Consider the following 12,744-nt stretch of genomic DNA (forward strand, 5'->3'; position numbering starts at 1 on the left):
GTGACTCCTCCCCTCCATCAGGCTCACTCAGAAGTTAACTAGAATGGCACATAAATTTTTGAGTTCTGTCGAGGACAGTTTCGAGGAGCTGGGCATGCTTTGCATCACGTGATGATTTGGGGGGGTGGGGGATGGTCAGTGTGAATGGATGAAGCAGGACAGATTGACATGAGACTAGGGTTTGGGCAGAGGCATGCTGGTGCTCCTGCCACTGCCACTGCTGCGGCAACAGCTTTTCCCCTTGAGGAACTTGAAAAGAATCAGCATTTTTCTCCCTAATAGAGCTCGGAAACTCTGTTGTGAGCAATTTGGAAATTCACGTCGAGTTTCGGGTTCATTAGCTCCAGGCTCCGGAGCCTCTGCATATTCCAAGCTGTCTAATATGGCCGCCCCGCACCAGTGCCCTGAATTAATGTTATTGTTATTTGTGTGGACGTGGTGGGGTGCAAACAAGGTTAATTGAAATGAGAATGCAGTTTCCTCTTGATAATGGCCCCGGCTTGACAGCTAGGAGGAGTTTAGTTTGGTATAAGAGTTGCCTTTATTATCCCTTTTTATTAGAGCTAATTTGGGCTCTATATCAAAAACTACATTAAGGGAATTGTTTACGGTCATACCACCACCTACCCCACCATGGAAGCCCCCAACTCCCGGCCTCTCTCTCAATGGCTGCAGTTAAGAGACAATTAAAAATAAACTCTTGTATTTTAAATCACCCTTTGTTTCTTTGTGCTTCCTTCCTTCCCTCCTCCTGCTTTTTTTTTTCCCCATCTGTGTACACATATCCAATGCTGGTTTATTCTCTACTGCCTCATCTCTACCGCCCACCCTCCCCACACACACCCCTTCTTTCTCTTGTTCACTCTCACGTTTCTCCTCCATCCCCATTTCTTCTGCTGACTGCCTGGCTCACACACTCTTGCTAGCTCCTATGTTTCTCCTGTCTTCTTGACCCTGAACTCCCTTCGTGTCCTCATCGCACTCTTGCCCACTCTCCTCTTGACCCTTCTTGCTCACCCTCTCCCTTGCCCCCTGGATCCCATCTCATTGGCTGACTGTCTCACGCTGTTGTTCACACTCTTGTTTTTCTTATTTTCATGCTCCTCGCTTGATTGCTTGCTCTGTCTTACACCTCCTTTCATTCTCTTGCTCACCCTCTCACTCATCCTGTAGATACAGATCTTGCATCCAGGTCTGTCGCATGCTCTGTTTTAATTTCCATTTCTCATTTTCTTGCTGCCTTACTGTCTGCCTTGCTCCTTCACATCTCTCTTAATCATGCTATCACTTACTCTCTCAGTTTTTATCTTACTTGCTGGGTGTCTCAGGTTCTCTCAGACACTTTTTTTCTCTTTTTGTTTTCTATTTTTTGTTGTCCACTCTTTTCCTTTCACATAGCATCATTATCTCTCTCACACCTCTTTTTGGTTCATTCCGTTACTCTTTCACCCTCAATAGCTCTCATTTGCCAGTCTTCTCAGTCAAGTGAAGTCATATAGGTCTGACTTCAGAAAACCAACATCAGACTGGAAAGTCTTGTGCTCCACTGTGATAAGCAGGTTCTTTGGAGACCATGATTGTATCCAGGCAGTGCCAGGGAGCTGAGAGTCTTGCCCTAGACCTCGTTCTTCCAACTAGTGCGAGATATGAGGGCAGAACAGAACAGCATCTCTGTGCCCCAATGAGCAGCCACTCAAGCAGCAAGTCAGCCTTTCAGCAGGCTGAGAGTTTCATTGCTTCCCTCCCAAGTCATGCCATTTATAACTGACTAGTCAGGTTTTAGGTTAGTGTGTAGCAGTTGATGATAACTTGAGTGAAATATAGGAAATCTCACAGCAAGCTAGTAATTTGTTTTTAATTATATTAGATGGCTAAAAGAGAAAGTAGATAATGTCCAGTATGGCCGTGATGATGGTAGGTAAGCAGTCCTTTCCATTTTTCTCTTACCTGCTAGTAACATCTAGAAATAGCCTCAGCCACACTTAACTGTTCAGTTAAAACAACAGAGCTTCTCACAGTAAAACTCTCTAGCCTCCAGACATTTTTCTTTATCCCTACTCCCACCCTTCCCAACTTTTCTTGCCCCCAGTAATCTGACATCCTAGGTCCTCCACAGTCTAGTTCTAGTCTTATATCATGTTAGTGCTTTTCATGGACTTTATATTACAGAGAAACTGGGTAACTCTCCCAAGTCCCATTCTTATCCTGTTCCCCCCTGTCTTTATGACTTTGTTCACACCATCTACTATACTGGGAATTGACTCCCTACCTGCATTTCTTAAAATCTCTCCCTTGAAAACTCAAGACAGATGTCACCTTCATCAAGCTTTCTCTGCCCCCTCACCCTTTGAATGTCATCTTTCCACCCTCTCATTTGTGCTAACATTTTCCCTGGATTTCTCCCTTGCATTGTAGTTGTGTGTGTGTGTGTGTGTGTACACACAGACACAGACACACACATATATGCCTTTACTCTAAGCTTTTTGAGAGCAGGGTCTGTTTTAGTCATCTATTTATTTATTTATTTAATAGGTTTTTGTATTCCTCATAATGAGCGTAGGACCCTGCTTAATAAATATTTGTGGTTGAATGAATGAGTGAATGAATGAATAAATGATTGCCCAAATAGGATAATGGGAGCAGATGTAAACTACAACATTCTGAGTTTCCCTCTGGTTCATTGAACATTGGAAGGGCTCATAAAATGTTCTCTCTCCGCAAATTTCAGGTTATTTCATGCCACTTAGTTCTAGGATGGAGCCTCCACCTGTTCCCTAACTATTGACCACCCCCAAGACATAAGACTATTCTATTCTTTTCTTTTTCCATGTGTTCTGTCTCAGAGATCTATATCCATGACTTTAGTGATCATCTCCTAGATTCCTCTCTGTGGCCCCTTGATCAGTTATAGCATTTCTATCAATACCTTATTCTCTTAAATTGGGATTCTCAGAGTTGTCATTGACTCTCCTTTTACCTCTGACACTAATCACACACTAGTCTCAATGACCTTCCTTCAAAACATTCTTTCATCTGTCCCTTTTACTCCCTTAGCCACCATCTCATATTTAGACTATCACGGTAGTCTTCTGACATACTTCTGGGCTGCCAGTCTGTACCCTTCCAATACATCTTGCACATTCGTCCAGAGCTTTCTTCCTAAAACAGCTCTGACCATGCCACCATCCCGCCACCCTCCCACCCCCCCAACCTCTCCATCCATTGCTAAACATTTTCCAGTATTTCCCCATTGCATGTTCTGGTCTAAATTCCTCTGCCTAGATTTCCAGGCCCCTTATAATCTGTCCCTATCCTATCTCTCCAAATTTATCTCCCCTTCTCTTCATTGAGCTCAATGAATCAGAGTCAGACAGAAACCTTAAACCATAGACAAAGAGAGCTGGAATACAATAATAATAGCTAGCATTTATATGGGGCAGCTTGGTGGTGCAGTGGATAGAGTGCCCAGCCTAGAGTCAGGAAGACTCATCTTCCTGAGTTTAAATCTGGTTTCAGACACTTCCCAGCCATGTGACCATGGCCAAGTCATTTCACCCTGTTTGCCTCAGTTTCCTCATCTGTAAAATGAGCTGAAGAAGGAAATTTTAAATCCCTCTAGTATCTGCCAAAAGAAGCCCCAAATGGGGTTACAAAGAGTCAGACAGGACTAACAGATCACTAAATGAAAGTATGTATAGCACGTTAAAGTTTGCAAAATGTTTTACATATATTATCTCATTTGATCCTCACAACAACCCTTTGAGATAGGCACTGTTATTGTCCCCATTGTGCAGGTGGAAGAACTGATGCTGAGAATAAGTCACTTGACCAGAGTCATACAGCTAGTATCTGAGGAAGAATTTGAACTCAGATTTCCCAGTCACCAAGTCCATTGCACTATCTAGTAGTATTGAACATTATAACTTAGATTATAAAATGTAAGCACTAAAGTGAACTTTAGACCTTAGACAATAGAATGTCAGAACTAGGAAAGACTTCAATACATAAAACATTGGAATTGAAAGAGAACTTAGAACATGCTAGGCTGGCACTAGGAGGAATCTTAATGTACTATACTCTCCAGCTGTACGATTGAGGACAACAAAGTCCAGAGTTGTGGGAGAAGTGCTTCACTTTGTCATGGAGCAAGCTGGTAGCTGACCAGAATAAGAGCTGAGACCTCTTAATTCACAAGCTGGGGATATTTCCACTATTTGTTGCTTTTCTTTATTCCCTGGCTTTTATCCCAGTACTTGCCATACAATAAGTGATTAATAAATGCTTGTTTTCTGACCGCTAACCTACGTAGATCTTCTGTCCTATCTTGCCTAGTCTCCAGAGATACTACATGTTTAATGCGCACACACATACATGTGCACACACATACAATCACATGCGTGCGCACACATGTGTGTGTGTACTTTTCATTTCTGCCTTGTGCCTAGTAAGTTTCTCTTGGAATGTCTAATTCTTTTTGGTCATCTATCCAGATTTTACCCTCTCCCCCTTTAGGCCTTTCTGAAGTCCTTCCTTTTCTGTGAACTGAAAGTTAATGCCCAAGGTGAGGTTTTCCTTCTCTGACTCATGTTCTATGTGGTTTTTTGTTTGTTTTTTTTTTTTTACCGTGGTTGAAACCAAGGTGATAGGATTTAAAGCTAGAAGATACCTTAAAGCTCTTCTGATTGGAGTTTTTCATTTGAAAGATGAGAAAACCCAGACCTAGGGACATTAAGTAATTTGCCCATGGTCACAAGGTCTACATTCTGGTTGTTTTATTTGTGAATCTTACCTCCTTAATTAGATTATAAGATCACTAAATATAACCAAGGACCATAGAGTCATAGATTCCCAGAGCTTTTAGGGACTTTAGAAGTATTCTTGTCCAAACCCTCCCAAAAACGTAAATCCCAGCATTCATACCAAGGGATCACCTATTCCCTGTTGGAATACCATCAGTAATGGGGAGTTCACCATCTTTCAAGGCAGTTCATTTCATTTTGGGAATAACTCTTCTTGTTCGATTGTTCTTCCTTATGTTGAACTAAACTCTGCCCCCTTTCCCCATCACCATCCTCCCACCTCATAATTTTCCTAATTTCTAATTCTACCCTCTACAGCCAGTAGAACAGCTCTTCTTCTAGTACTTCATGACAGTCCTTTAGGTACTTGAAGATAACAATAAAGTCCTCCCGAAAGCTTTACTTCTCTAAGCTAAACACTTCTAGTTCTTTAATTCATCGTTATGTGGCTTGCGTTCTAGTCGTCTCCTCATCCTGGTCATCTTCTTCTAGACACACTCTGGCTTATCAGCATTTTTCCTAAAATATGTCATCAAGAAGTGGGCATTTTTCCTGATTAGTCTAGACCAGAGCAGAGGATGTTGTCTTTCTCCTTTCTTGTCTCTACCACAGTATGTCTGTGTGTCTGTGTGTGTGTATTTCCACACATCTATTTCTGTGCAAGCAGATGTATTTCTCTCTAATTGTGTATCTCTGAAAGTAAAGTGTTTGCCTTTTTTGTGAATGTTTGTCTTTTTCTATGTGACTTTGAATGTGTTCTACATCTCCTTTTTATGAATGTATGTGTGACTCTGTAGGTCTCTTTGTGATTGTGTATAGGTTTCTGTGTATGAATTTTTTGTTTGAATAAGTGTGTGTGTGTGTGTGTGTGTGTCTATGTGTGTGAATGGAAAGAGCTCCCATGAGCCTGTCATCCAGTCTGCTCTCTCTTTTTACAGATGCCAGTGTGTTCCTACTTCCTGAAAGGAATCTGCAATAACAGCGACTGCCCATACAGCCATGTGTATGTGTCAAAGAAGGCAGAGGTCTGCGTGGACTTCCTCAAAGGCTACTGTCCCATGGGAGAAAAGGTAACCTGTCAGACAGCATAGTTTGTCATCATACCCTGGTCCCAGAAACCCCCAGTCAGACATGCTGTGCTGTGCTGTGCCATGCTCTGTCTTATATATTGGTCATTAAGAAGGTTCCCTTGGACTTCATGACCTCTTGAAGAGTGTAGGTCTTTGGGTTGAAAATAGTGTACCTTGCTTTCTGCTTCCCAAAATCATTTCAAACTGAGGCCTGCCACAGCCTTGGGATTTTTTAGCTTTATTTGCATGATTTGAGGCCCAAGAGAGGAGAAGGAAGTTTTGCTTGTCAAAAAGTGAAACCTCAGGTATTTGGAAATATGTAGGTATGAGGATAGTGGTGACAGAAGGGGAGTCAGTGAGCATAAATTCTCTTCCAAGGGCTGTGGCTGTTTATGATCCCACATATATACACACACCCACATACATGCATGCATACACCACACACACACACACACACACACACACACTAGCACTGTACCTGGTTCTCCTGGGCCTGTGTCACATTCTTCTTTGTGTCATACTAAGTTGTGTATGTGTTACTGATATATCACAAGACTATTTGCTCCTTGAGGGCAGGGAATCATATTTCCTGTTTGTTTCTTCAGTATTGCTGAGCATAGACTCTGCCATAGATAATAAATGTTAAGTTGAATTGAGCCATAGAGTGGGCACCCTTGGTAACATTAGAGCCTAAGAAACTCAAAATTAGGAGGTCTGGCTTGTAGATTGAGATTTACAAATATAGGATACCCTTTACTGTCTGTGGGGAGTCTTCAGCTATTCTATTCCATCCCACTTTCTCTCCTGGTTTACCACACATAAAAAGCTGTATTTTGGAGATAGGATAAGGGACACACTCACCAAATGAATCTCATAAAGAAAGAGCACTTTCCTTCACAAGTTCCTTCTTCTTTCAAATTAAGGGGTTGGACCAATGATTCCTAAAATCTCTTTAAGCTCTGCCAGTTTGTGATGTTATGAATGATAGAATTTTTAGAAGTTGAATATATGACCTTTGAGGCCATCTCAGTTCTACACCTTCCCATAATTTAGAGGGATGGCGACTCACTCAAGGACACACAGAGGTCTGGCATGCAGCCCAGCCTTAGGCAAAATTAGGTACCAAATCAAGTTCTCCAACTCAGCTGAGAATGGGAACCTTTTGCTAAAATGGGATATATATATGTTCTAAAGGATTCCTAAAACCACAAAATCCCAGAATGGGAAGAGGCTTCAAGGGGACTTTTTAGTGTTTTCGTTTTCTTTCAAGGAATCTGGTTGGCACAATGGGTAGTTTGAGACCTGGAGTCAGAAAGAGCAGAGTTCAAATCTGACGTAAGACACTTACTAGCTGTGTGACTCCATACAAGTCAACATCTGTTTGTTTCAGTTTTCTCAGCTGGAAAATGAGGGTAACAATAGCACCCACAGGTAGTGTTGTTGTAAGGACCATCATCCCCATGTTAGCCTAGACCAGAGGTAGGGAATGTGTGGTCATCTAGATCCACTAAGGCTCCATGGGACTTGGAGGCTGCAAATTTCCCATCCCTGGTCTTGGCTGTCTGTGTTCCAGGGTTAAATAATCCTAGGCTTCATGAATGAAGCGATCTCTCCTCCTGAGAAACCTTCACTTCGGAGACCATTGGATCCTCACAGTGTTCTTTGGAGAATACCTCTGTAGAGAATGAAGACTGCTGAGGGTTAGTGGACAGCACCTATACCACAGCCTTCTTCAGAGCTTGCCTCTTCCAAGAAATTTTTGTGTCTGACAGCTCATAAGGCCTCTCCTATATTAGTTTACAACCCATAATACACAGAATCAAAGAATGTTACTAATAACTCATACTTATTAAGTACTTCAGAGTTTACAAAAACACTTTCTTTGCAGTTAACCTATGAGATAAATAATGCAACTTTTGTCATCCCATTTTATGGATGAGGAAACAGAGACCCAGAAAAGTGAAGGTCACATAGATAGGAATTAATAGGACCTCAGCCCCTCTGACTCCAAATCCAGTGCTCCTTTTAATGAATTGTGTTACTTTCCAGCGTTAAGTGCATCTAGTCCTCAAGGATAGGACTTAAAGCTGGGTGGCCCTTAGAGAACATCCAGTCCAAACTTCCCATCTTATAGATGAGGTCCCAGCCCAAGTAAGTGGTAGAGCTCAGATTCAAACCCAGGACTTCTGATTCTTTATCCAGTGCCCTTTATCATTGCCATGATTTATACCCACCAGCCTAGAGGGCATCTTCCAGGAAGCAAATCCTACAATGCCTAAGGGTAGAAAAACCTAGAATCCTGCTCTTCTTAAGAAGAAAGACTCCATGGGAAGAAGGAGGAGGAAAGGTTAAAGGATGTGGGCTCCAGTATTAGAACCTAGAATTCAGGTAATTCAAGTGAAGATGAAAATAGCAATCAGAAAGCATTAAGTGCCTATTCTGTGCCAGACACTGTGGATACAGAGACAAAAAGAAATAGTCCCTGCTCTCAGGAAGCTTACCAGAAAGGTGAGGCAAGGTATGGAGATAATTATGAGATCGTTGTATTTAGTCTTTCTTTGAATTATGTTCACTAAATAAATTAACTTCACCCTTCAAGTGAAGCTGGAGAGTTTAGCGTCCAGGAAAGTGGCGGGAAGGTTCCAGAGAGTCTTAGCAAGATGAAACAAGATGAATAGGTCTCGTTAAATAATTGAATTTTTTTTCATGCCCTTGAGCCTTGTCTGCTTGCGCTTTGTCTGCTTGTCTGCTAAATAAATTAAGACTTGCTCCCCTCACCAAGTGTGGCCAGAGTGTCTGGTGGCAGAGAAAGACCAGTGACAACATGAACAGAACTGAGTGGATTTCACTCTTCATATACTTGAATCATCCCATGTTTTACAGTGAAAGGATTCCCTGCTGTTGGGAGCCATGAGGTTATCTAGTATAGGGGACAAGGAACATTTTTGCCAGGACTTGTAAAAAGTGTGTGATGTTTGTGTTTCTGTTGACACTTCTGTGTGTACAAAGTGATCTCTATTCTTGAAGAGAAAGTGAAGTGGAAAGGGCTAGAAGAATCTAGGATGTGGTATTCAGGAGAATTGAATTTTCCTTAAAAGAAAAGAAGAAATGCTTTAAGTAAGAAACGAAGAAGAAAGGTTATAAAGCAGTAGAGGAGAATTCCCTGTTGTGCCAAGAGGTTGCAGCTTGGGGCAGTGTGGTAGAGAGTGAAGAGGGGGAAAGACAACCAAACATTAAGAACTATATCAAAGGTATAGGGCTCTTCCTTAGAAGCATAGCAAGCTGGACCATCTCTGCAGGCAGTAGCTTCTTGCCCTAAAAGGAAAGATGCTGTGAATCCATAGGTTCTTTCAGGTGACAGATAATACATTCTTCCTTCAGAAGAAGGGAGGAGGAACAGTGGTGGGTAACTCCCAGCTACCTGAAGTAGCTCTGTCAGCCTGTCATAAACAAAAGAGAGATCTGCTGTCTTCCCAAGGCATATATTCTGGACATGATAGAGAACCTCCAAAGACTTTTCAAACCTCTCTCTTAACGATTCATGCAGGACCAAATGGTTCCTGTAGAAGGAATATGGAAAGCATACTAAACCAAAAAACTAAAAGCCTTGGAGACATAGGTGATGATCTTACCAATACTACTTATTAAAGATTGGAACTTCAAAAGATATAGACTTGGGAGGTAAATAACCAACTAAGAAGAATGTGTCTGAGAATGTAATTTGGGTTTCTAGACTATAGCTCAGAATATAGAAATGAATGACTTTTATGGCAAGGGATGGAATGCACACAACAAGGGTCAGTAAAAACATATTTGCCCCAAGTCTTACAAAGAAGGCTTTAAACTATAAGGAAAAGAAAAGAAAATTGTCCACATAGATCTGATAATCCTGGTATCATAGAGAATAACAGTACAAAATAGAAGCAAAGTTAGCTAAAAAGGAGACCACTAATTCACAGAGAAACTATCTGAAGGGAAAGCCAGTAATAAAACTCATAGCTTCAGATACAGACATATAAATGCAGAAAGTATATTTAATAAATAGAGGGAATTGAGTATCTGCAGAAAGTATATTTAATAAATAGAGGGAATTGAGTATCCTGATGGAAGGAAGCAAATTTGACCTCATTGTTATCACTTAGACATGTTGAAATGAGACTTGGAATTGGAATGTAAAGTTGAAATAATAATATCTGTCCTCAGTAGACTGGTATGAAGGTCAAATAAAATGGCAGCTAGATGGCAAAGTAGACAGAGTACAGGACCTGAAGTCAGGAAGACCTGAGTTTGAATCCTGCCTTGGACATGCTAATTGTTTGACCCTGGCTAAGTCACTTAACTTCTTGGTTTACCTCAGTTTGCTCTTCTGTAAAATGAGAACAATAATAGCACCTACCTCACAGAGTTGTTGTGAGGATCAGATGAATTAATATGTAATTCACTTGGCAAATCTTAAATATAAAATTTATATAAATTTAATTTACATAAATATAAAGTACACAGTGTAAATGCTAGATATTAAGTGCTTTGAAAACTTTAAGGTGCTATGTAAATGTCAGTTATTATACCTTAGTTAAAAAACTAAAGGGATAGAGTATCAATACCTACTTTTTTTAATGTAAGTGACATTATTTAGGAAGCCAGGGGAAGAAATAAAGCTTTTGTTGAGGAACAGAAGTAGAAATAAGTATTATTTTGTAGGAGCATGCTGCTGATCACTTGGACAGAAGCGCACTTCTGTGACAGGTTTGAGATGTTAGCTAAACTTCTCTAATTCTTCCTTCTGTCCAAGTGATCAGCAGCATGCTCCTACAAAATAATACCAGACAATCTTCATTTGCTTTTTTTGAGAAGGTCACCAGATAAGTAGGTCAGAGGTGTGCTGTAGACATAGTATACTTACATGTCAGCAAAGCACTTGAAAGCCATTCATACCAAGCTTCTGAATAAAAGGTATAATAATTCTATTAGGTGGATTTAAAACTGGTTGAGTGAACAGATCTAAAGAGGAGGTCCTTAACAGGTCAGTGTCAGACCTAACATAGGGCCTTGGAATCATCTTTGGCTTTGTACTATTTAACATTGTTAAAGTCAAGTAGATAAGGATTTAGATGACATGCTTATTCAATTTGCAGATAACTTCAGATGACAAAAGTTGGGCTTTCGGAAGATTTTGATAGGCTAGAACTATGGTTTGAACCAAGATGAAATTTAATAAGGATGAAAGTGAGGTTTTACATAGGTTAAAAAAAAAACCAACTTCACAAATGAAATGGGAGAGGTATGCCTAGGCAACATCACCTTGGGTTTTAGTGGACTGCACGAGATTTTTAGCCTTAAATTTTGGGGCTGGGGGTTATCAATGAGTTTCAGTGGGGAAAAAATTAAATCTTCTATTTCAATATAACTGGTTTCTTTTGTAATACTATGTATTTTATTTTATGTATTTTAAAATATTATTCTGAGATGGGTTCCATAGGACTTCACCAGACTGCCATGTTTTCATAACACAGAAAAAGTTTAAGAAACCCTGATATAAATCAACAGTATAAGATGGCAGCCAAAAAAATAATGCCACCCTAAACTGCAGTAAGAGAGGCATCATGTCCAAAACAAGGGAGATAATAAGTTCCCTGACCTCTACTTTAGGCCATGTCTGGAGTACTGGGCAGTTCTGGGGACCAGATTTTAAGACACAAATCAGCCAGATTGTGATTGAGTCCAGAAATGAGTAGCCAGAAAAGTGAGACAATAAAACATAGCATGTGAGGATTTGTGAAAGGAGCAGAGGATGTGGAGTTTCTTGAAGAATATGTGGTGGGGGCAGAGGGAGAAAACAGAGGGAGAAACAAATGCTATATGTCATGAACCTCTTTGAGGCCTCTCATGGAGGAAGGATTAGTTCATTCTGCTTGGCCCAAGAGGCAAGAACTCAGAACTTCTAGGTTGTTGTAAAGACAGACTTTCTAATATCTGGAATTACTCTCAAGTGGAGTATGCTGTCTTAGGAGGTAGTGGAGCTCCCTCAGATGAGAGGTCTTTAATCAGAGCCTACATTTGGGGGAAATGTTGTAGAAGGTGTCCTTCATTAAGAAGGGGAGAGAACAAGTATTTATTAAGCACCTGCTCTGTGACAGTCAGTGTGCTAATAAGTGCTTTTACAAATTATCTCATTTGAACCTCATAACTACTTTGTGAGGTAGAGTATCCTCTATAAGATGGCAATCACTATCCCCATCTATGAAGATAATTGAGGAAACTGAGGCAGATAAGTTGAACAGCTTGCCCAGGTAGTATCTAAATAAGTGTCTGAGGCTAGATTTGAGCTCAAGTCACCGTGGCTCTAGGCCCAACACTCCATTTATTTACTGCATGATCTACCTAGTTAGGTATATAAGTATGGATTACATCAAGGGTTCTTTTTTTTGTTCCATGGACCATTTCAGAAAAATTATTTTAAATGCATAAAATATATAGGATTACAAAGAAAATTAACTATATCAAAATACATTATCAAAATATTTTTAAAAAATAAGTTCACACGCCCTAGTTTAAGAATCTCAGGATTAGATATACCTTGAAGTTCCCACAGATCTTAGATTCTATGATTTTGCTGCTGCTCAGTGAAGTTAGCATTAGCTTGACAAACAAGATGATTGACTTAGTCCAGTAAGCAAGTCAGTGTTATTTGGAGAGAATCTATCCTTTCCTTGGTGTGAAGAAGAGGATACCCCAGGATAGAGAAGAATTAGGGACTGTGTGTAGTAGGATCTGAGTTTTTCTCTGATCTCCTAAGGTAACCCTCTATTTAGACTACAGTGGCCCATTACCTTAGTTCCATTTCCCGAACCCAAAGATGCAGTCCCCAGCCCCCA

At 40.5% G+C, this 12,744-nt stretch overlaps 1 protein-coding gene across 4 annotated transcripts in view; it reads left to right on the plus strand.

Moving 5' to 3' along the window:
* The window catches only part of ZC3H3 (zinc finger CCCH-type containing 3), a 519,902-nt gene that overhangs the window by 425,959 nt on the left and 81,199 nt on the right, over positions 1–12,744 (plus strand). For all 4 annotated transcript variants that reach the window (XM_072602834.1, XM_072602837.1, XM_072602835.1 and 1 more), the window contains exon 9: positions 5,738–5,869. In XM_072602834.1, coding sequence (XP_072458935.1) covers positions 5,738–5,869 — 132 coding nt within the window. The remainder of the gene's footprint in view (positions 1–5,737; positions 5,870–12,744) is intronic.

This window comes from Notamacropus eugenii, chromosome 4, assembly GCF_028372415.1.
Source record: "Notamacropus eugenii isolate mMacEug1 chromosome 4, mMacEug1.pri_v2, whole genome shotgun sequence".
NCBI lineage: Eukaryota > Metazoa > Chordata > Mammalia > Diprotodontia > Macropodidae > Notamacropus > Notamacropus eugenii.